Source organism: Trichogramma pretiosum, unplaced genomic scaffold (assembly GCF_000599845.2).
Source record: "Trichogramma pretiosum strain Unisexual culture from Peru unplaced genomic scaffold, Tpre_2.0 scaffold122, whole genome shotgun sequence".
In the NCBI taxonomy this organism is placed as follows: Eukaryota; Metazoa; Arthropoda; class Insecta; order Hymenoptera; family Trichogrammatidae; genus Trichogramma; species Trichogramma pretiosum.
In genome coordinates, this window is record NW_019640796.1 from 133,019 (window position 1) to 157,081 (window position 24,063).

Below are 24,063 nucleotides of genomic sequence, written 5' to 3' on the forward strand. Positions count from 1 at the left end.
GTTCAAAGTATACATGAGATTGAAAATTAGAACAGTACAGATGTAGTAGTACCAGTAGGTAGATAGTACCATTGAAAATTGAAAAGTCAAAGTTTGTTACAATGTCAGCCTTGGTAAAATGTACAGTCGGAAATCAAAATAGCAAAATACGACACAAATGCGATTATTGCGGTAAGATTCTCTTAACTAAACGAAATTTGAAGAATCACGTGGATGGTGTTCATTTGAAGCTAAAGAAATTTGTTTGCGACGATTGTGGACAGCCATTCAGTTCTAATTGTAACTTGAATAGACACATTGTCACAGTTCATGAAAAAATCAAAGACCATAAATGCGAAGAATGTGGCAAGTATTTTGGACATGTGGAGGAATGTGAAAAGTCTTTTGGTGAAAAAAGTAACTTGAATAAACACATTGCTGAAGTACATAAAAAAATCACAGATCACAAATGCTTCGAGTGCGGCAAATCTTTTGGAAAAAAGGGTAATCTGATGAGGCACATCGATGCAGTTCATTTGACAATCAAAGACCATAAATGCGAAGAATGTGGCAAGTATTTTGGACATGTGGAGGAATGTGAAAAGTCTTTTGGTGAAAAAAGTAACTTGAATAAACACATTGTTGAAGTACATAAAAAAATCACAGATCACAAATGCTTCGAGTGCGGCAAATCTTTTGGAAAAAAGGGTAATCTGATGAGGCACATCGATGCAGTTCATTTGACAATCAAAGAACATAAATGCGAAGAATGTGGGAAGTTCTTTGGACAAAAAACTTACCTGATGAGACACATAGATTTAGTTCATCTCGGAATGAAAGAACACATGTGTGAGGAATGTGGAATGTCTTTTGGTGAAAAAAGTAAATTACATAGACATATTGCCAGGGTACATGAAAAAATAAAAAATCACAAATGCTTCGAGTGTGACAAGTCGTTTGGAGAAAAGTCTTGTTTGATGAGACACATCGATGCAGTTCATTTGAAACTCAAAGAATTTAAGTGTGAGGAATGTGGAAAGTCTTATGGTAAAAAAAGGGACTTGCATACGCACATTGCTACAGTTCACGAAAAAATCACAGACTACAAATGCTTCGAGTGTGGCAAATCGTTTGGACAAAATAGTCATCTGATGAGGCATATCGATGCAGTTCATTTGAAACTAAAAGAACACATATGTAAGGAATGTGAAAAATCTTTTGGATATAAACGTGACTTAAATAGACACATTGCTGTAGTTCATGAAAAAGTTAAAGATCACAAATGCAAAGAGTGTGACAAGTCTTTTGGACGAAAAAGTGATCTTATGAAGCATATAGATGTAATTCATTTGAATCTGAAAGAACACATGTGTGAGGAATGTGGCAAATCTTTTGGTTATACAAGTAATTTGAATAAACACATTAGTGTAGTACACAAGAAAATCAAAGATCATAAATGCGAAGAATGTGGCAAGTTCTTTGGACAAAAAATTAATATGATAAACCACATAGATTCAGTTCATCTCGGAATCAAAGAATATATGTGCGGAGAATGTGAAAAGTCATTTCGTAAAAAAAGTACCTTAGATAACCACATTGACACAGTTCATAAAAAAATAAAAGATTACAAATGCTTGAAGTGTAGCGAAACTTTCGGACAAAAAAAGGATATGATGAAACACATAGATCTTGTTCATTTGAAAAACAGAGAAAACATGTGTAAAGATTGTGGAAAATCATTTGTTGCTAAAACGGACTTACTTCTACACATTACTGCGGCTCATAAAAAAATCATAGATCACAAATGCTTCGAGTGTGGTAAGACTTTTGGACGAAAGAGTAATCTTATGCGACACATTGATGTGGTTCATCTATTAATCAAAGAACATATATGCAAAGAATGTGGAAAGGCTTTGGGTTCTAAAAAAGACTTGAATAATCACATTAGTGCAACACACAAAAATATCAAAGATCACAATTGCTTCGAGTGTGGCAAGTGTTTTGGACAAAAAAGCAGTTTGATGAGACACATAGATGAAGTTCATTTAAAACTCAAAAAATACAAATGTGAAAAATGTGAGAATATTTTTAGTAGAAAAAAGCACTTGCTTACACACATTACTACGGTTCATAAAAAAATCAAAGATCACAAATGTTTCGAGTGCGGCAAGTCGTTTGGAGAAAAGAGTAATTTGATGAAACACATAGATTTAGTTCATTTGAATCTGAAAGAACACACGTGCGAGGAATGTAGGACATCTTTTGGTGAAAAAATTAACTTACACAGACATATTGCCACAGTCCATAATAATATCAAAGATCACTAATGCTATGAGCGTAGGAAATTTTTTTGGTTATTAAAGTGATTTGACAAAGCACATAGGTGCAGTTCATTTGAAACTTAAAAGACGCATGTGCGTGGAATCTGGGAAAGCTTTTGATTATAAACAGGACTTGAATAAACATATTTCTACAGTTCATAAAAACATCAAAGATTATAAATGTGAACAGTGAGGCAAGTCTTTTAAATACTGATTAAAATACTGATCAAAATACTGATTTGCAGAAACAAGTAAAAAGAGCCCATTGAAAAATGAAAAATTATTTATCCAAAGACTTTTACATGTTCTTGGGCTCTAGTGTAATTTGATAAGATATTATGCACGATTGAAGTGCGTTAGACGTACAAAAGGATAAAGAAATAAAAATTGATGCAAACTCAGTATCAACTTAGTTGTAGAACTCAAACAATATGATTTTGAAAAATAACGGGAAGATTAACGTGAATTATTAATTTGTTTTCATGCTGAATATTGTAACCTTTATTACCGATTTTTCAAAACTATTGAAAACACCAAAAAACCGACTCTGCATTCGGATTCATCGATTCAAAAACATCAAATTTTACCTCTGCAGTCCTTGAATGCGAAATTTTTTTACTTTAGCTTATAATTGTTCATAGTATTGACTTATATTTCTTTTAAAATATGTGATATTAAACAATTAAGAAGTAGTTGAAATGTATTTGTTACTATAAGTGTTGACAAATTGTGTTATATGAGTAGATAATTTTTATTCATTACTATTTCAAAGTTAAGCTCTCCGACGAAAGAATTACGATATATTAATGTACCATAGTTTATAATAAAAAATTAAATCTTTATCGCAATTTTTGAATTTATTCTTTCGTTCAAACTTTAATTTTATGCATGTTAAAATTGCATTTCCATAAATACATCGCAGCGAATCTATGCTCAAATGTAATTTATCATAATAACTGAGGTAGATTAGTTGATTAATAGTTGAATATAATGGAATTATTTTTTTTTACTTCCAATGTAGGGGTTTCCTGAGAATTCAGATGAAAAGAAAAAAAATTTTTTTGGCCCTTTATATTCAGTAGAAAAATAATATCAATCATAGGTCAAAACATTGCAAAGCTTACTATGTTTACATTATTCCTTATAGGCGTTTAATTCGACTCTTGTAGAGAATTCGACACACGAGATATCATCTGTGTTTAGTCGTTCTCTGCCGTACGTAGTTCAGTAACATCACGACGCCGATGCGTAAACAGACGATCTTATCAATTCGAATTAGCTGATTCTCGTGAAACATATTGAATTCAATAAATAGTTACAAGTGGCTGTGCGAGTGTAAATGAAAATGGCCGCAAGCGACACCGACTGCTTAAAAAATCTCAAGAGTCTGCGGCAAAAAGTCAATTGGGGGCTGGAAACGGATCGACGCGACTTACTCCGCCGACTCGACACTTTGATCAGCGATTGGCAGGGCCAACTTCCGAATCTCCGTGAATTTTATACGGACTACGAGATCGAGACGCTCCTCTGCGACGCCGTCGATCTTTCGGCCGAAGAGACGGAAGGCGTCGGCGGGCCGGGATCGCGATTCGTCGCGTTCGTAATCAAGACCGGCTACAGGGACGAGCCCGAGCTCGACGAGACGGGCCAGACGGTGTTGCCTCGCACCACCGCGATACATCGGGCCTACAGCGTCAAGAACTTCTCCATCTTGCCGGCTCTGTTCGAAATCTACGACAATTTCCGCGAGGTCGTCTACAACAAACGCGTGTTGACGCACTTTCACGTGGCCTGCATAGCCGGCCTCGACGAGGTCGTGCAAAAATTTTTCGACGTCGGCCGGGGTCCCAATAGCATCTGGCCGAAGAGAGGCGATTCGCCGCTACACCTGACCGTTGACGGCCTGCACAGGAGGACGGCCGAGCTGCTGCTGAGACACAGAGCCGCCCATCCCAATTACCCCAACGGTGATGGATCGTTGGTGCTGCACCTCGTCGCGAAGAAGGGGGACAGCGACGAGGCGCTGGACTACGCGAGGATGTTCTTCGAGATCAACGAGGAGATGAATCGCGAGGTGGTGGTGGACGCTCGGGACAGGCTGGGTCGGAGCCCGCTGAACCTGGCGCTGGAGCTGGGGCACGGGAGACTGGCCGAGCTGCTGCTGAGACGCGGCGCGGATCCCAATTATCCCAACAAGGACGGCGCGACTCCTCTGCACGTAATCTCGGCGCGCCAGAGCGACGACGCGGACGAATTGGCGAAGCGGTTCTTCGAGGTCTGCGAGGATGTAAATCGGCCGGTGCGGATCGACGCGCGGGACGGCTCGGGTCTGACGCCGTTGGAGGTGGCCGTGGCGAATTTCGTGCCCGCCATGATCGACGCGCTCCTGGACAAGGGCGCCGATCTGTCCAGCTTCGTCTTTCCCACCTATCATTACTCCGCCGAGGCTTTCGAGGCGGCGCATCGCAAGAGGATCGACGTGAAAACGAGACTGCTGACTCGCGTTCTGGGCTGCGTCGAGCGTCTCGAGGCACGAGGCCACCGACTGGAGCCGCGCGACGCCCTGACGATCCTGAAACTGTTGCGCGCGTACAAATTGCTCCACGACTCGAACGAGCTGCCCGGAACCTGGCGCACCGACGAGCAATTCCTGAGTCTGGTCGAGCGATGCGCCTTCAAGCCGGGCACGTCGTTTCGCGACTTGATTCTGTTGAGACTCGACGAGGCGTCGAAACGGTTCAACAGGGTCACGGACTTTTTGCCGCTCTTGAATTCGGACGAGTTCTCGAGTCTACCGGGAACGACTCGCGACAGGTGCCTCAATTATCTGAGCGAGATAATGACGAGGGGATTTTTGCGTCGGTGGTCGCCGATAATTTTTCAGGATCTGGCGCGCTACGAGCTGCCGACTCTCTGCTGTCGTAAAGTCGTCGCGATGCTGAGCGTCGGTGATTTACGTAAAGTATGCTTGGCAGCGGAAATCGTCGCGAACGAGGAGAGTCAAAGTACATGATAACAATTGCTATGAGGTATTTAAAAAAATGTTTTCACATTAAAATTAAGGTTTTTTTTTATTTTACAATTTCTATGGTTTTTTTCAGGCTACGAAATTGAAGAACTTTAAATCCTCTTAATTATTCTTAATCGATCTGGGAATTAAATAATTTTATTTAAAACTGATTAAATAATTTGTTAGTTGAAAATTTAAAATATTATTTGTATGGATGCCTAATTTTCATGATGTACCAAATAAAACTTGACATAAAATTTACGAGATTAATTGTAAATTAAATAAAACAGTGGATTGGATTCGAGTTATTATTCTTAAAAAACTGAATCTAGTTGAACGATGCATTTACGATACTTATTAAACAATTTAGGTATCGATAAGGATTTGAAAAAAAGAATTTTTTGTATTTAGAAGCAGAAAAATATTCTAAATGACAGTTATGTTCAATTTGTTAGGACGAAAAAATAGTAATGGCTAATTTTTCGATAATTTCCTTTATATTTTTTCATATCCAAACTTGCACTGAATGATGGAAAATCGTTGAAATACTCGATCGGAAAACTAAGATTGGGTTTGATTTTGAAGCTAAGTTTGTTCTTGAACTGTAACGCTTGCATCAGATAACGAAAAATTTTAGACGGGTGTGATATTTTATATCTCTGTGAAAATGCGTTGTTTATAACGCGCAAATTGATTACGCCATAGTTCACGGAAAAAAATTAAATTTGACATTTGTAGCTATGTACCTACTTTTTATATTACAAACCAGAAGTCAAGGGCGGAATTGATCAGAAAATATATTCCATGCTAATGCTGTGCGCTGCGTAACGCATATAGCCTTGCGCATATAGCGTTTTTATACAGAACTATTTTACATCGCTACAGCCTCCTAAACAACAAAAAAATATCGATATAGTTGATGCAAGAATGTACCACGTCTACTGCCGTATTATTTAATAAATAAAAAACTGGGGCGCGAAATAACAGCAATTTTACGGGTAAGGATTGCTTAGAATACAATAAATAAAGAAAATACTTGATCAAATATTCATTGCATCATATTTAAACTATCAAAGTGCGTTTGCACGTGCACAATAACTTAAAAAATAAATAATGAAAATTAATGAGAAAAAATGCATCTTTTTCGTAACACGATAAAAAAAAATTATAAAATGTTTTATTGGTACTTGTTTGGAGGTACAAACAAGTTCTTTGGAGGATCAAATTATCATGAAAACTTTTTGAGCCGATTTACATTGCGTCATTGTAAGATTAATTAATTAATTAATTGATGTATGAAGAATCAAAGTGTATCGTTCAGTGTGTTTATGATGAACTCCATACTATAGGCCCATCGCAATTAAAAATCTGAGATGATGAATGATGCCTTGTTTTGATTTATTCAAACATAAAAAGTTTCATGTACATGCGAGTTTTTATTTGCTTAAAAAATGTTTTATAGTTAAATAATGTTACATGATTATTGTAAAGTTTCCTAACGTTCAGACATTGATTGTATAATGTTTGGAACTATTTACTCAAATTATGAAAAAAAGTAGTTTTTTCAAATAATTAATGCAAAAAAGAAGTCCCAGGCTGCAATCTCACCTCAGCTGTGATGGATCACGGTTTTTTCTGGTTTTTGATTTGGTAAAAATATGTCTATGAAATATTAGCTATTTCTAAAATAAAGAGATTTCATTGCCATTATGTATGACATTCCTGTATTGACGACCTTGAATTCATTTAAAAAATTAATATTCTTATTAGTGCTATGGGTAAGAAATGTTTTATTTACAAAAGTAACAAGGCTAAAGTCTACAGGAATTCCAGGACCTGCGATCCAGCCAAATGGCTTAAATGCCCGGATCATGATCATCAGCAAGTAGAGTCGGTTTTTCGCAGTCCATTCGTACCAATCAGTAGCATAACTAAAAAATGATAATTTTCGATATAGCCTCTATTGAACTCTCACTTATGACATTTGTTTTACCATGCAACTAGAAATTCATTATTTTTATCGAGTATCATTTGACTCGCAAGACACAGGATGAATAGACTAAGAATATTTGCCACAAATGCTAACGTTAGTTTTGTAGCATTTGTATCAAATCCTGTTTTAATTTGAGCTATTATCTGACACATAATGTCGATGTATTAAAAAACGAAAGAAAAATTATTCAAGTAAAAGCAATTACCAAGAATCCAATAACTGTAAACATCAGTAGAAAATTGCATAAAGCACCGAATAATAGATTTCGAGCAATTTTTTCCGCACTAAAACTTAATCTGTAATTTTATTTTATTTTAATATCTATCATGTTCAATTTGATGAAAAAAATTTTTATTGATATTTAACTCAATAACTTTGTGGTGATTTTTAATTAAGTTAATTAGTTTACGTTCGATTTTGAAATTAAAATGACTTTTTGATGTCACCTCGTTTTTGATCTTCAAATCATCGGCGATTTTATAAATTTTTTCACTACAAATAAAAGTGATTATTTCTCCCCGTAATTAAAAAAATATGATTGAACATTAGATGTCCATCTTTCTGATTTGTTCTTACCACAAAAGATGACTTCTCGAATAGATGAAAACACTATATGTCACATACAAACTTACAAAATAACACATTATATAAGTAACAAAAACAAATTGCATAGTTTCTAAAACCAATATGTGAATGAAATAATCGTCCAAATTAACGAAATATTTGGAGTAAAGAATCGGGTGGTCCGACTTTTGTAATTTATATTCCATGAGAGGTCCAACATAAGTGCAAATGCTATACGCAATGGCACTTCCACCTACAAGAAAATCGCATCAAATTAAATAGCTTAATTTTTATTTCAAATATACATTGATATTTACAGAACTGAAATACTCCTATTTTGTTACTTTTTTTCCACACTTTTAAGAGATTTTTTTTTTCTTCACAATTTTTTTCCATAGTTAATTGTTTTTGTACTACAGTACTTATACCGAAAATCTATTGTAAATTGCATAAGTTATTGCACGGGTACATTTTAATAACATTAAAATTAAAAATTGACTCATACTTCTTTATTTTTTAGTATCCCTATTATGTAAAATGTGAAGGCGAATAATATTACTGACAGTTGAAAAATTATATCTATCAGAATAAGCATATCAATTTTTTTTGAAAAATATACTTCTTCATACAGCTGGGCAGTCTTAAAATCGTTGATTTTATTATTATGAATCAAATAAAAAATTGAACCATATCTAAGAATTTAACATATCCTCACCACTCCAAATAAACAAACCGATAATGTAGATAGTACTGCAATCCTACCAATTATGTTAATCCTATGATTATTATACGGCCATAAAAAAATCATCTTCGTTGTCCACAGAAAAAAATATGCATGTTCTAATAAAAATGTTTCCGCTGGTTTCGCCATTTTTAAAATCCATGCAAGTTGAATACAATTTTTTAACTGATGTAGACTCATTGTGGTTGCCATAAACAAATTTTTTCCTTAGGGTTGTTTTTTCATTGTATAAATTATAAAGTAGAATGAAATGAAATAAAGAGAAATAAATTATAATTTCTTTGAAACAAATGTTACTAGTTAAATTGCTTACTCGTGTACTGATTTTTTATGTATGTATGTTTTATGTTTTATGTATGTTTAGGTATTACTTTCAATAATCAAGAGGTACGGTAGCACCTTGCCGGCAAAGTATAAAAATAAATTTATTTAAAATTTATTTAAAATTATTTCAAAAAAAATTTATTTAAAAGAATAAAATTAAAAAAAAAATAAAATAAACAAAAGACGGACAAAAGAACAAACACGAACATAAAAGTAGGTAGCGTCAATTGTTTTTTCCTCATTCGCGCGCATCCAAAGTTTCACTGTGAAAAAAAGTTGCAGAAAAAATTATGACAAAATCATCGTTTCATCTCGTAAGTCATAATTTTCCCATTATTTAAATATCATTTTTCTAAAAAAATAAAAACGTGTACGCGCAGAATTAAAACATCATGAGTTGATTGTTCGACGATATCAATTGAAAGGTGATACAAGGGCATGCAAGTAATATGGACGTGTCAAGGCGATATGGCAACTTCGTTTTATTACCAACTGAACCTTAATATTGTAAATTTGCATAGCTTTTTCCTAGCACTGTCTTATCAAAAAGGTTGTGTGGAGCTCTCCATTTTGTTTCTATCAATAACTGTTTCTTATAATTTATCTAATTTCATGTAATAGTTTCCCCGAAAATCAGGATCAAAATGTTTAATTCCATAGGAACTAAAATTTTAATTCCATTTTTCCAGATAATTAGCAAATACAATATTGTGCCGTTATTCACGGCAACAATATAGGATTTCACAGAGCCGCGATTCAAAAATTGATCTATCAAAAGAGATGTGCCAATAAACAATTTAATTGCTCTATGGATAAAAGATAAGACTGTGGCCAGATCTATATTCCTAATAAATACCCACACACGGTAGCACTCGCAGAACGTGGCCGCTTTGTGATACTGTGAAATCGCATAAATTTTCTTTGACATTACCCATACCATAATTATATAAACATGAATTATTACTTTTTTTCAAAATAAACATTATGTTTCAATGTCCATGCAATTTAAATTTAACAACCTTTAATATATTTCGAATATAATTTTTTTATTGCTGCGATAAATAAGAATATTTTACTTACAAAAGTAACAGTACGGAAGTCTCCAACCTTTTAGAACTTTTGTTCTAAATTTTATCCTGCTATTACGGATATTCGGCCGCTTTAGCTCAATTTATTAAGATTACTTATTATTATTCATACGTTAAGGAAGGACATGATATATTTTCCTTTTTATATTATGGTCAGTTAAGATTTCATTATAATCATCCGACTGAGTCTGAGTCAAAGCGAAGATTGTGCTCGGACTGTATAACGTTTACATCAAACAAGGAACAATTTTAGATGGTCATGATACATTATATCTCTGTAAAATTGCATTCGATATAATGTGCAAAAAGTAAACTAGAGCTCAAAATCAAGTTCAAAAGAAAATATATTAGACTGCAAAATAATATGAAGCATCGCTCCACGCATTTCTGTGTGCGTGTTATTCTCCGTAAAACGTTTTGCCTCGCATTGTGTTATGCGATATGTTTACATTGTTGCTTCGATGCTTGGTTCAACGCGTAATATAACGAGAACGTGGCGGGACACGTCCGAGGGCCGAGGCTCACAGTGGGCAGTGCTGCGCTACACGTCGAGTCGTTCAGTTCGATACACGTTACGACGCCGCTGAGCAAAACAAAGAAAAGTCGCATTGATTCGCGAGCAGTGACACTAGTGAAAAAAAAATTAGTTTTACAATTTTCAAGTCTGTGAATATTTGTTTGATTGTGGTACACAATGAGATACTACCGCGGGGATGACTACGATTCCGACGTTGCTGGTGAAAATAATTTAGAAGAATTGAAAACCATGCGTAAAAAGCTAAATTGGGAGATCGAAGGAGAGAGATATAAATTTTTGCGTGAGTTTATCTCTTTAAGCGTCGGATGGTATCGTTCTAGACCAAATCTCGAAGAAATGTTTCGGCCAGAAGAAATCGATTGGATACTAATGGAGTCAGTGAAGAGCATAAATGACGACCACATAAATAACAAGCAAATTAATTTTGTACCTACTTTTATCGAGTTTGTGGCCAATAGCCACTACAAAGACAAGCCTGACGTTGATGGAAACGACAAACCATCGTCGCGTCGCACCACTGCATTACATTGCGCGGTTAGATTGCCCGGTTACTCTTCCCTCGTCAAGAATCTATTTAAAATATACGACAGATTCGACGTCAATTATACCGACGAGTTAGGTCTAACTCATTTACACGTGGCCTGTAAGTATGGCTGTGAAGAAATCGTAGCGAAATTTCTCGAGTTCGGGCATGATCCTAATTGCCTTGAACAGAAAAAAGCCGATTCGCCATTACACTACGCTCTGCGCTGGGGAAACAAGGAGGTGACCGAGTTGCTGCTGAGACATGGTGCAGACCCGATTTCAGTTAACAATGATGGATTGACACCTCTGCACTTTCTTTGTCTTCGAAAAGACGACGATGACTCGGCGAAGATATTCTTCGAGATAAACGACGCAAATCATCAAACAGTGCCGCTCGACGTCGTGGACAATTTGGGTCGGACACCTCTGCATATGGCTGTGGCCAGTCTCTTGCCCGGAACTGTCGATATGCTCTTGAATCGTGGTGCCGACATGTCTAGCTTTGTTTTCCCCACTGAGATAGAGAGTTACTTTGTCGAGAAATATAACTCGAAAGGTGATCTTTGGAGTGATTTAAAACTGACTCTAGCTTGCCGCGCTCTCGCCGTCGTCGACCGTCTCGAAAAAAGAGGATACCAATTGGATCGAAGCGATGCCTTAACGATCGTGAAATTTTTCGCCAAGCATGAAATTTTTAATAAGTCAGCCGATCTTGATTATTATTTGCGTTGTAGGCAAGGATTCGTTGTCGGGTTAAAAGAATTGATGTTGACTCCGAGCTTGTCGCTTCATGACCTAATATTCCGGTCACATCCCAAAGAGGAGGAAAAATTACTCACGTATTCGGACTACTCAAAATTCGAGAACTCGCATGAATTTCGGAGTAACCGTGAAGAATTTCGTCAGGCGTGTACTGCGCGTCTGTGCGAGATAATTTCAAGACGATTTTTTCGTCAGTGGGCCCTGGAACCTCTGCTGGAGCTGACGCGCCACTACCACCTGCCGATTCTATGCTGTGAAATTATCATCAAAAAGCTGAAGAGCGAGGATTTGATGAGACTGTGCCTAGCCGCCGACATCGATGCAGTAGAGGACAGTCAAGCACGTGATGTTCGTGACGAAGGTTTTTTACATTTATTTTACTCATAGTAATTGCAATCTTTTTTATTTTATTATATTACATCTTTTGTACATTGTTTGTTTTTCTAGGCAACGAGCTCGAGGAATTACATAATACATTTTTTGAAGATTGTGTAAAAAGTTTAGATGGACTAATGTTGCAATATTTTCATCGGTTTGAATAAATTCAAATCACGTATTAAAATAAAAATTTATCATTTAAAAATAAAGATGTTGGCAAATGCCTATACGCAGTCTCACATAGTAAATCGTCGAATACGAATCGGTACAAAACCAACAGGCCGAATTAGTTGCACCAACTGGATCGAAGCTCTGCAGCGGGTAAACTCGGAGCTTTTCAATTCCTGCATTATCCACGTTGACACCGACAACAAGTAGATACTATATAAGCTTCGGTTTCTTGTTACTGTCTTACCATCGTGAGGTTTTATGAGTCGTGTGCGACAGAAATGACGATTTTCATGTGCGAATCTATTAATGTGAAATTCAAATACATACCAGAATCTCTTCCATTTTAATTTTAAAGTAGAAAAATGCTTTCAATTTTTATCCATTTTTTAAAAAAGCTCGATCTTCATTCATGTCATTCGCTCTGTATTCAATATAATTTCAAATAAAAATGTCAAAAATAATTTTCCATCTATATCTTCATTCCTCAATGTGTCCTTTTTATTCTTCAATAAAGTAACGAATAAGAAAAAAAGAATCTAATCGAGTTTTATCGAGTTTATCGAATAACCGAATCCGCTCAAATGCTGCACAAAGAAATGTTGAAAAGGCGAGCTTTTTTTTTCCAAGCACCTTGTAAAACTTTTGTTTCAAATTTTCTCCCCCGCTACTGCGGATATTCGGCCGTGAGCTTCGAGTCAATTAGTCCCGCCTGTTTGCGCTCCTCCGCGTTTAAACTGCGTCGAAAGTTTCCGTCAAAAGCTCGCACTCGCACACACACAAAGACGGATTATAGATTTTATTCACCCGACAACTGCTGGCCTCTAACGTCGGTAACTCGTCCTCGCGATTTGAAAATTTCAACGACGACGCACACACACACACACACACACACATACGGAAAGAAATAAAGTCAGGCTCGCTCCACTTTGACGTTCACATTATAATACTTATACTTTTACTGAAATAACTCGGCCGACGCGTCCCGGCTGATTCGCGTCAAGCTGAGAGAGAGAGAAAAAAAAGTCCCCTCGTCCGCGAGCTTTTTAGTCGAAAAGCTGCTGCCGCCTCAATGCGACAGGCGGACGCGCGTAATAACGCAATAAATTCTTTATTAAAAAACTTTCGTCGCGCAACAATGATAGGCGCTGCTAAACTTTTTTGCGCTTGCGCCTCTCTCTCTCTCTTTATCATACATGCATAAAAAAAAGCAGCTCCTCGCGCTCTCGCGGACGTATACATCTATACACGCGTTACAACATCACACACGTGTCAACATACATATACGCGTCGAAGCGAGTACACGACACATGTGCAGTAGCGGCGCTCTCCTCCTCGGTCGGTACACACACATACACACAACGTACCTCTCTTCTGTATATCCTCCTACTACTCTACCTCTCCGCGTGTATAGCCTATATATGCTATAGAGCTCGGCTCGCGCGAAGCTCTCTCGGCGCCGTCTCTCCAGCTGCAGTCTTCGCTACGCGCAGCAAGAGCGAGCAAGCCCGTCGCCGCCGCCGCCGCACGAGTGAGGCGCGAGAGGATGTTGTTTCGCGCGTCGCTTCGCGTCCTCGCAGCCGCTGCTGCTGCTCGCGATCCTCTACCAATTATCACGGTTGTATCGTAGAAAAAGAAAAAGCAACAGATCGCGAACGATTTTTCGGTCGTTGCGTTGCCGTATATAAATATTGAAAATTGTCGTACGATAAAGCTTTTGTTTTCGGTTTCTTTTCCTTTTTTTTTTGTTTTTGTGTCGCGCGTACGGAAAAGTGCGGTGAGCGAAGATAAAAAGAAATGGAAAGTTGCTGGCGACGATCTGTGGCTTTGCATAAAAAATATAACCGAGCTTATACTATGCAGTGTTAACGAGTGAAAGTGCTTTTTTGTTGATGCAAAATTCAAGAAGATAAAGAGAAAGAAAAAAAAGTGTCCGTGGAAAATATGCCTCGCCGACGATTACCCAGTTTGGCGTACACTCGTTCGTACCGATTGCACTCCGACGTCGCACGATTTTTATACATTGATTATACTCTGGCGTGTGTGTATGTGGAAAGCGATCAGCCTCGCTGCTGACGATAGAAAAATAAGAAAATGTCATAGAGCCTCGCGTTAAAAAAAATTTTCGCTCCCTCTTGTTTCTCGATAATGCTGGACAAAAGCGAACGCGAGTCAATGTGAATAAAAAGAAACGGTAGAGCGAAATAAAATTCGATGCAACGCGGAGAAATCTCGACGGCCGATTCTCATACGTAGATAGATTTTCATACGTACACACACACGGGTGCGTCGGATTTCTCTCGATACATAATGTTTGTCCGTTCGACGACGACGACGACATGATGGATGATTTTCTTTTCTCCGCGTCCCTCGGCTTTGTGCAGTAGTTTGACTGTTTTTTTTTTTTTACTTTTTATTACCTGTCCTCCAGCACCAACGACTCCTCCCGGTGGGGAGGTTTTCGCGATATTTTATATACACGGAGATGCACTATACGGACAAAACGCTATACGGATCCGTGTACGTAGAGCATCACAAGCGATATATATTTGTCACGAATCGTCCTTCTTTGGCGTCGCGTGTGTGTACGTGTATCGTATTGTGCCACTCGCTATTATAGACGAGCTTGCACACACGGCGGGCGCTATAACGTATCTATATCGCATGTGTGCCACTTGTGTATATAAAGTCGCAGCGGAAGAGAGAGACAAACGACAATGACAAAATAATAATAATGTTTTTTATATAGCAAAAAAGAAGACGAAATAACGTCGTGGCGATAAATCTGTATATATTCTCTCTTTGCGTAATTGCTTCTTCTTCTTCTTCCACTGCTTCCATTTTTTTTTTTTTTTCGAATCATTGATATCGGTTCAACAACGAGAACGAGTATTATTCGTATACGAGGCGTGTGCGTGCGTGATATGATTGATAACGCAAATAATAATCGTTATTTACCCAACTATAAATTGTCTTTATCGCGTGAAAAAAAAGGCGGTCGATCGTTGCTGCGACTGCCGCTGCTGCACACGGGAGACTTTTGACTCGCGTATACATTTAAATAATATAATACAATATGTGTGCATACGCGTAACCAACGGCTTTTGAAACTCATCTCGCGTCTCGGGTCTCTCTCTCTCTCTCTCTGTCACTCGGCCGCGCGTGAACTGCAGTAAGGTCGCACCAGCTCGCTTTCTACATACACACATATGATGCACGTGTACAAGAGTGTATATATAATATTTAGACGCATGTACGTGCGATGCAAACATCTATACGTGCTGTGCGTCGGGGTACGCGAGAGAGTAAACCGAAAATCTATTAATGTTTAGATTTCCAGCGGGTTTACACACGCCTGGCACGTAGCGGGCGATGATCGAGTTTACACGTACACACACGTCTCGCGCGTATACATACACACACGCACACTCGGAAAATATGAATCGCTCGGTAGCTGGAGCAGCGCTACGGACTGCATCTCCAGCAGCTGTGGTGGTGTTGGTAGATGCAGGTGCAGGTGAAACATCAGCAACAACAACAACAACAACGTCATCGTCGTCGTCGTCTGCTACGTGGCGCAGCGATCAGGTCGTTGAAATTGGAAAATTTTTACTTTGAGAAGTGCTTACACACACATACACACATGTACACACAGCGCGAGTGAGTGAGTGAGTGAAATCATACAGAGCGGCTTTTTATGTGATATATAACCGCGCGAGCTTCGGAGACAAGAAGCTTTTTTCAAGAATGATTGCTCCGAGGTATCGATCATCGAGATTTAACGTAAGTATTTAATTATAAAACGCTGATTAACAATTTTCTCGTCGTTGATTGAAAAAAAAAGTAGAAAGAGAAAATGCACTAGGCAGCCGCCAGCCTATCTCTATCTCTGTATTATAAAATATATAATAGCGATGGAGAACCACTCCGCAACGTGTAAATTCCATCACCCCGCCGAGCTTGCGATAACAATTAGCCCTCGAGGGCCGTAGCGATGGTAGGTAGGAAATTTTCTCACTTATATATAGGGAGACGAAAGGCAGAGCGCGAGGAGTTTGCTTTTACACGAGCGAACGACAGCGGCAGTAGTAGTAGTAGCAGCGGAGAAAGTGAGAATAGAATAGGAAAAGAAGCTGCCGAGCGAAAACGAGCTGCTGCTGCTGCTGTCGATGGTGTGCGGGAGGGATCTCTCTCCCTCTCGAGCTCTCTCCTTATATATAGGTCTTTATAGACTACTATTACTACAGCAGTAGTAGTAGTAGTAATGCAGACGGTCAAAGTAGAGTATGCACGCAGGGAAGGAGAAGGAAGGAAAAAGTTTAATTGCTCGTCGGAGACGACGACGACGACGTTCGGCTTAATCTAGCATCTAGAATCGTTTACACAAACTGTGTGCAGTAGCAGCAACAGTAGCGTCAACTTATAACTTTGCGCGAAGCCCAGCGATTGTGTTCGAGAGAGAGAGACAGAGAGACAGAAGCGTGTATACGTCTTATAATCACTCGCGCGATGTCCTTTTTTTTATTTGTCTTTTTAGCAGCTTCGCGTCGCACCGTAGGATTATCCGATAAGTCGATGAGAGAGACAAGGTGGCCAAGGGTGGTTAAATGAAAAAAAAAGAATCAACTCGCTCGAATAACGTAATAATAATAATAATAATCAATCGCGAGTAAGAAAGAGAGTGAGCGAGAGCGACGGTATGGTCGAGCGCGACCTACATCTTCTTATCTAAATTACATTTCCAATTTCGTCAGCGGGGCGGAGGGGGGTGGGACTCCGGTGGTGTATATACACATACATACGAGTTCGAACGTGTATGTATAAACACACGAGTTCGTCTATATAACGTCGTTTATGAAAAATCAATCGCTCGTAATGCGTACAAATATATATACCACCCATCGTCGAAGTCGCGGTTACGGGGGGCGGGGTGAAAAACAAAAAAAGAGCGATGTATTTATATCGGCGAGCAAACAAACAGCGGGAGATCGTGTTTGACAACGAGGCAGAAAAAAGTGCATCCCGTGTATACATACACACACATATATACACACAGCCAGTGCTCGTTCAGGGGTAAAGGGCAACTTTTTTTTTTTTGCACCGTTGGCCGCGCGACGACGAATATATATCAACTCGAGGAAATTTTCATCGCGCATCTATATACCGTTGTTTATAAATCACGCGGCGGTTCGGAGACGAGCTTATTGCTGCTGCTCGATGGGTCTGATCGCGTGTACACACACACACACACGCACAGTCAGTTCAGTCAGTCAGTCAATAAATTCGTGTATATGCGCATCGACTTTTATTGACAGTTATTTGGGTAACTTTTTCGAGTGCGCATCCGTGTATATATATACGCGTGTGTACACACAAGCGCGCGGCAAATAACTCCGTCGAATTAATACCCGATGAAGCGAGCAATCGTCGCGCCCCTCCCCCCCTCCCTCGCTCGTAATTATGACGTGCTTGAAAAATCGAAAAATCCGCGCTCGTGCTGTTTACTCGCGTGCGATTTCGCGGTGTAGCGGGGGAGCTATGGGCTAACTTTAATTTCGCTAATTAACTCTCCGGGCTTGCCACCAGATCGTTACGTTGTGTAATGCCGGCAATGAGCGGAATGCGATTTTAACAACTGTTTTTCTTTTCTTCGCTTTCTTTTCTTTCTTTTTTTTTCAATTAACGCCAGAAGAAAGAGAGCGTGTGGACGCCCAGCTCGAGCCAAAAAAATTGTTTCTCAGCTATTGCGCGTTGAAATGACGCGAACGAGTATTTTATAATTGCACTCGTTGGTGGAAATATTCGAGTGCGATGCATGTCACGCTGAGTTAATTTTCTCACGCGATAACAACCTTTGGATATTACACTTTTATACAAAATTGACGACGCGTAGCTTGTGCCCCGATATTGGGCTTCTATATAATTTCCTACCTTAGCTACTTCGTGCGGGGGTTTTTCGAATAACAGGATAAAGCCATCTATCGGCGGCTCGTCGTATCTACCCTACGTATATCGTTCAAGGCGAACCAACTCTTCGGAGCACGAGAAGACAGGGCGTGGATGATTTTTGCCAAAAATTGCGATCTTAAAAAATTTGATTATAGAGCCTTGTATATATGTCTACGCATTGGGCTTCTATATGATTCTATACGATGGTCTTTGTTACTTCGTACGGGAGTTTCTTCGAAAATACAATAAAACCATCTACAGGCCGGTAGCGGTATCAGTCCTACGCATTGGTCGAGGTGAATCGACTTTTTGGAGCGCCTCGATAACGTGGCGTTTATACTTGAATATTTACCTCGCGATCTTTTTTTCCGATCGAAAATCGATGGTTTTTTTTTCGGTCAAACTCGCAGCTCGTTGTAACCTCGACGTATCGTATAAGACGCAAGCTCGTTACGAGCGAGCTTTTACCGCGTATACATGAAAATATATATACGCAGAGAGTACTCGAGGAAGTCGAAGAAAAAAGGTTATTACACGGCCACGCGAGAGCGAGAGAGAGAGATCCCGCGAAGCTTATCTAACATCCGACGTGCGCTATATAGAACTAGCTCGCTCCACATATATACGTACGAGGCACATTCATATTATATATATGTATAATGCACACGCTATACCTATGAGGCATATATAATACGTCGGTGCTAGCGTATATATATATGTTACATATACACGTGTAAGCTCGTCGCGCGCGCAGCGCCAGGATTATAAGGAATCGGGCGCGAGCTTGCACGAGTATACGGAGGTCGACTACTGCAACGAAGAGAGAGAGATGGTGTGTTTTGCCATTAAGTGAAATGTAAGTCACTGGGTGCGCAGCTACTGCGCCTGCCATTACTGTATATGAGTAGAGCTTGCAAGCTCTCTCTCTCTCTCTCTCTCGCTATATATATAGTATAGCCTAGAGCTCGGTTCAGCTCCAGTTTGTAATAGCTCTCTCTCTCTCTCTCTCTCTCTCTCTCTCTCTCTCACTCGATATAGGCGCAGAGCGAACTGCCCCCCGGCTTTTATGCGCGTAATATGACGTTAGGAAGGAAAAAAAATGGCCCGGAATAATCAACGGTTATCTGCCTCTCTCTCTCTGTTCGTCCGCGAGCGGCGCGTCCACGTGCATGTGTGCTTATATAGCATGTACGCGTGTGTGTGTGTATGCGTTGTGTATACACACATGCATGCGCAGCTGTCTATATATGTATAGCCGCAGATGTCATCGCCGAAGCAAATGAAATAATCGACGAATTGCGTGCGATGCTTAATTAATAAAACCGTATACGCGGTGTGTACGGACGGGTTTTCCATCGAGACGTATACGTATATCATCGAGCTTGCAGCGGACGCGAATAATATAATAAGAAGAGGAAGAAGGAGAAAAAAATGACTTCTATTGGGCGCGCGGTGTATATGTATGTATTATATACGTAAGCTCTGTGCTGCTGCTGCTGTCACTGGCCTATGGTCTGGCGCGCGCGTTCGCTGACCTACAACGAGCCGCAGGCAAAAAAAAAACATCAACAACAACAATAACGGCACAGGATAAAGAAAGCTATAAAAACGCATTAATCATACCGCGAGGTTCCTTTTTTATTTTTTTTTTGCTGTACATACACACGCCGCTGTATATATTCTTTTCGCGCTCGATCGCCCGTGTAATTGTTTGACGTCGAGCGGCAGCGCTTATGTATTATATACCAGCGCAGCAGCTACTATATATACACGGAAAAGCACAACATATGTAACGCACACCACCACCACCTATGTATATAATAATAATGATAATAATGATAATATTGTACGATACGTGTCGTATTATATAGGCAGCACAATTTGTTATTTTAACGCTGCGTGTAACATTTACGCGGCCGCGTAAAATCATCATTATTATGTGTACCGAATAATACGTTAGCGGACAGCTCCCCGTTTACCCCCGGTACGTGTTATATGTGCGTAAGCGTGTGTGTATACACGCGAAAGCCGCAGCAGCAGCAGTCGACGAGAGATTTTTTTTCCACCGCTCGTTGCCGTTTCGAAAAAGTAATTAAAATATGGAGATTTTCGAGGCGGTGCTCCGTTGGCGGTTTTTTCTCTCTGTATAGCATACGTGTTCGCGTGCGTGTGTAAAAGCTCGAATGTAACGTTACACTCGACGTTATATCCATAGATATACATTGTATGTAACGATATAATGTGACGAAAACTTTGATGGACGAAGTTTTGGTACGCGCGCAGTGCAAATGTGATATTTTACTTCGACGACATTTGTGCGTGGCCCTCAAAAATCATGCATGACGACGAAGATACGTTTTCCTTTTTTACATCCTGTATCATACGCAAGTATACGATATAATAAGGACGCTCGCGGGCTTGTCAATCGTGTCTATGTACATACACCCACTATACCCCCCGGAATATCAACAGGCTCAACGTATTATTTGCAACAAAAAAAAAAGTAAAAAAAAAAAGGAAGTAAAAGAAGTAGCAGGTCGCGGTACAGCGAAAGTTGAGGAGAGGAAAGAGTAGATGAAAGCTACTTGTGCTATCCTTTGTGTATATACACGTAGCAGCGGCGGCAGCGGCAGCAGCAACAGACCGGGAGAACTTCCAAGTGCTTTTCTTTTGCGGATTTAGCAAGTTTGTCGTCTTGTGCTGCAGAGCCCCAGCGAGAAACCGCAGCAGAGACGAAGGGAAGAGGGAGGATACAGGTGCACGAGAATGCATAGTATTCCTTAACGACTGCGACTCTTTGCATCGGTTAATTCACGCGTATTATGTAAAAAAAAAAAATAATAACAATAATAATAATGAAACACTTGGCTGGACATTGGTAGTCGAATACAGCGTCGTAAAGGCCGGCTTTGGCAACGACGACGACGACGCGAGATTCGTTTGCTCGCACAAAAAGCACTGATTACTTTTTCGTATCGCGAAACACTAGAAGCGAGCGAGCTCGGCCGCGCGTCCTTTTCTCTCTTTCTGTGCGAGTATGCAAAAAAAGGGACTATATAGTCAGAGAACGAGAAACAGACAAACGCGTATGACCCGCGCGCGCGTGCAAGGAGCTGTCTATTATTTCAGTCTCTCTCTCTCTCTTTTTTCCAAGTGTAGTAGGTTAACAAAAAAAAAAAAAAGAAAAAGAGTATAAAAAAAGGCAAAGCCGCCCCCAACAAAGGGGCAAAATCTTTCTCTCTCTCTCTTCCTGTTTTTTTTGTGCTTCCTTTTTCTTCAACCCTTCCGCCCCCTTATTTTTTTGTAGCGTTAAAGCTTGACGGACAGGCGCATACACACACACACAAAGCTCTGCATGTAGCCGTTTGTTCGCCGCCGTCACTCATATAGAGTAAGAGTAATAATACCCCCGCGCGCGCGACGTTATAATACCCAAAGCTAACTCGCGCTGAATAGAGAGAAATTTGTTAAAATTACTCGAGAATGACATTTGAATATAAAGCTCATCCACGCGGCCGTAGTTAATATATTTTTTCGATCGCAAGTTTTTAGGGTTAACGCTGTACATAATAATATATAACGCGAAGCTTTGCGCCCGTGCCGATATAATAAACAAAATATTTCCCCGCAGTCGAGTTTGCCTCGTAATATCTACCACGACTATACTACTACTACTACTATCTACTACCACTACTACTACGAGCGAGAGATATAACACAATTTGGCGTGGTTTATAGTTCGATGGGTCCAAAGTTCTTCGGCTCATGATGAAATTAATGAGTGCTAGCAGTTCCGCGCGCGGCAGGCAGTATATCATATATAGCAGCCACCCACGCATACACACACACGTACGTACGTGTCTAGTCTCGCTCGCGCATCCATCTCTCGTATACCATACTAGCTCTTGTTTAGAACGCTTGCACACACACACACGCTGTACACGCAAAATCACTCGACGCCAGTTCGTTGCTGCCGCTGCTGTTTATAATTCGCGGGTGGCTCTCTCTCGCTCTCTCGGATCAATGTCAAAAAGGTCTAGTCTATCTCGACTCTCTCCTCTCTGTCTATTATACATGATGCGCGTCTAAAATCGATATTTATAGATTCGCAGACCATAACACTATAGGCCCTGTACGCAGACAAGTCGATGCGAGGAAAAGCTCGACGTTTGTGCCCTCGTGCACCCACCCACACACACAAACGTGTAATCGTGTCATAATTTATTCGATAATGACGCCGAGCATCTGCTCTCGCGCACGGGGTTGTGTCTGGATTACACGTATTTGCATACGTGTACGGTACGTACCCGCCACGACGTCGGGTATAATATTTGCCTCCCAGGAACCGTTGTAATATGCATTAACGGACGCGCGCCCGTTTTAGTGCCGTAATAATACACACATGTGTGTGTGTGTGGCAGACACACAATGCGTGTAAACGCAGCCGACCGGCCGCAAACGCTCCAAGGCGATTATTGTAGTAGCTACCTCGTGCACGTACTGCTGCTACACGCGTCGTTTCGTGTATGGTACAGCGCGTTGAATTAGATCGCTCAAAAATGAGGAAAAAAATACGATATACACATAGGATGAATTTACTCTCCAGCCCCGACGGTTAAGCCTACGTATTTATATATGTTTATACGTTATCGTTGATGTATTAGCGCGGGTGTTAGGTATTATAATAATAATAACGCAGAGCTCGCAATTTTCCGTTTTAAAAGTGCATGTAATACCTCGCGAGCTTTCGTGGCATTGCGGCGCGGCAATGCGTATCAACGCCTCGCAACCGTGCTCTCGCATAATTTAAGATAATACCGGGGGCTGGCTAGCTATATAGTCCTGAGCTTTAACGATTTATTTTTTTTTTATTTACTCTCACCGTATCCTCTCTCTATCTCTCTCTTTCTCCGCGTATCGGTTAGCGTTTCGGGGGGTGAATTTTGCGGCTTTATTAATCATTTTCTCGCGTATAATAATACACTGCGTATGGTATAATACCGCACTGCATCGCGTTCTCGAGTGAAGCGATCGCTATAGATTACTGCTGCTGCAACATAGGTTTTGGTTGTAGCGCGCGCATTACGAAATCGCGCGTTGTACGCAACGCAGAGCTCGGAGTAGTATGTATTATTATATACAAAATAGATAATACTCAAGCGGGCAGCAGCAGTTGCAACAGTTCAGCAGCAGCAGCAGGAACTAATCCAAACTTTGGTTTTCGACTATCGAGCGGACTACAACGGAGGCTACATACAATAATGCAGTTGTGCGTGTGTTTACGGGACCGGGAGCTTTCACAGCTGATTACGTTTATATGTATGCTTCAACTCGCACTACGAGCGTTGCGCTTCGTTGCGAGTAAACGCGTGCGCTTACGTTATACGTTGAGCTCGCTTGCGGTTATGGTCGATACGATTTGAGCATGCTATCTCAGAGCTTGTACGAGATTTTTTTTATAATTTTTTGCCGAGTTCTGCAAAATTGAGAATGATTTCCAAAGAATCAGACAGGACACGAGTCCATGGTAGAAATGCTGAACATGAATTTAATGTTCTAAAAACTGAAAAATTACGATTTGAAATGTTTCATATTAAATTACAATCGATTAGATTTTATTTAGCAATTTTTCAATTATAATTATGTCGCAAATATTAAGGTGGTTTTAAATGATTGGAAAATAATAATTTTACAGCTGTTTCAAAAAATTTAAGACTAGTGTT

General features: G+C 39.9%; 4 protein-coding genes across 5 annotated transcripts in view; all 4 read left to right on the top strand.

Moving 5' to 3' along the window:
• The first annotated feature begins 101 nt into the window (after positions 1-101).
• On the top strand, positions 102-2,306 carry LOC106656360 (zinc finger protein 91-like). Its single transcript, XM_014377305.2, has one exon. It carries the CDS (start codon positions 102-104, stop codon positions 2,304-2,306), a length of 2,205 nt encoding a protein of 734 aa, XP_014232791.2.
• A 1,199-nt stretch (positions 2,307-3,505) lies between these two features.
• On the top strand, positions 3,506-5,597 carry LOC106656369. Its single transcript, XM_014377316.2, has 2 exons — positions 3,506-5,329; positions 5,402-5,597. The coding sequence occupies exon 1, from the start codon at positions 3,640-3,642 to the stop codon at positions 5,311-5,313; it is 1,674 nt and encodes a 557-aa protein (XP_014232802.1). The 5' UTR covers positions 3,506-3,639; the 3' UTR covers positions 5,314-5,329; positions 5,402-5,597.
• A 5,118-nt stretch (positions 5,598-10,715) lies between these two features.
• LOC111693498 (tankyrase-2-like) lies at positions 10,716-12,388 on the top strand. The gene is made up of 2 exons (XM_023458197.1): positions 10,716-12,207; positions 12,294-12,388. The coding sequence occupies exons 1-2, from the start codon at positions 10,716-10,718 to the stop codon at positions 12,386-12,388; spliced, it is 1,587 nt and encodes a 528-aa protein (XP_023313965.1).
• A 1,562-nt stretch (positions 12,389-13,950) lies between these two features.
• LOC106656361 (5-hydroxytryptamine receptor 1-like) overlaps positions 13,951-24,063 on the top strand; it is a 206,895-nt gene continuing 196,782 nt past the window's right edge. The window contains exons 1-2 of one of the 2 annotated variants that reach the window (XM_023458083.1): positions 13,951-14,373; positions 15,725-16,175. In XM_023458083.1, coding sequence (XP_023313851.1) covers positions 16,140-16,175 — 36 coding nt within the window. In that variant the 5' untranslated portion in view covers positions 13,951-14,373; positions 15,725-16,139. Of the gene's footprint in view, positions 14,374-15,169; positions 16,176-24,063 lie in introns of those variants that run through there. The other variant, XM_014377306.2, reaches the window with a different exon arrangement.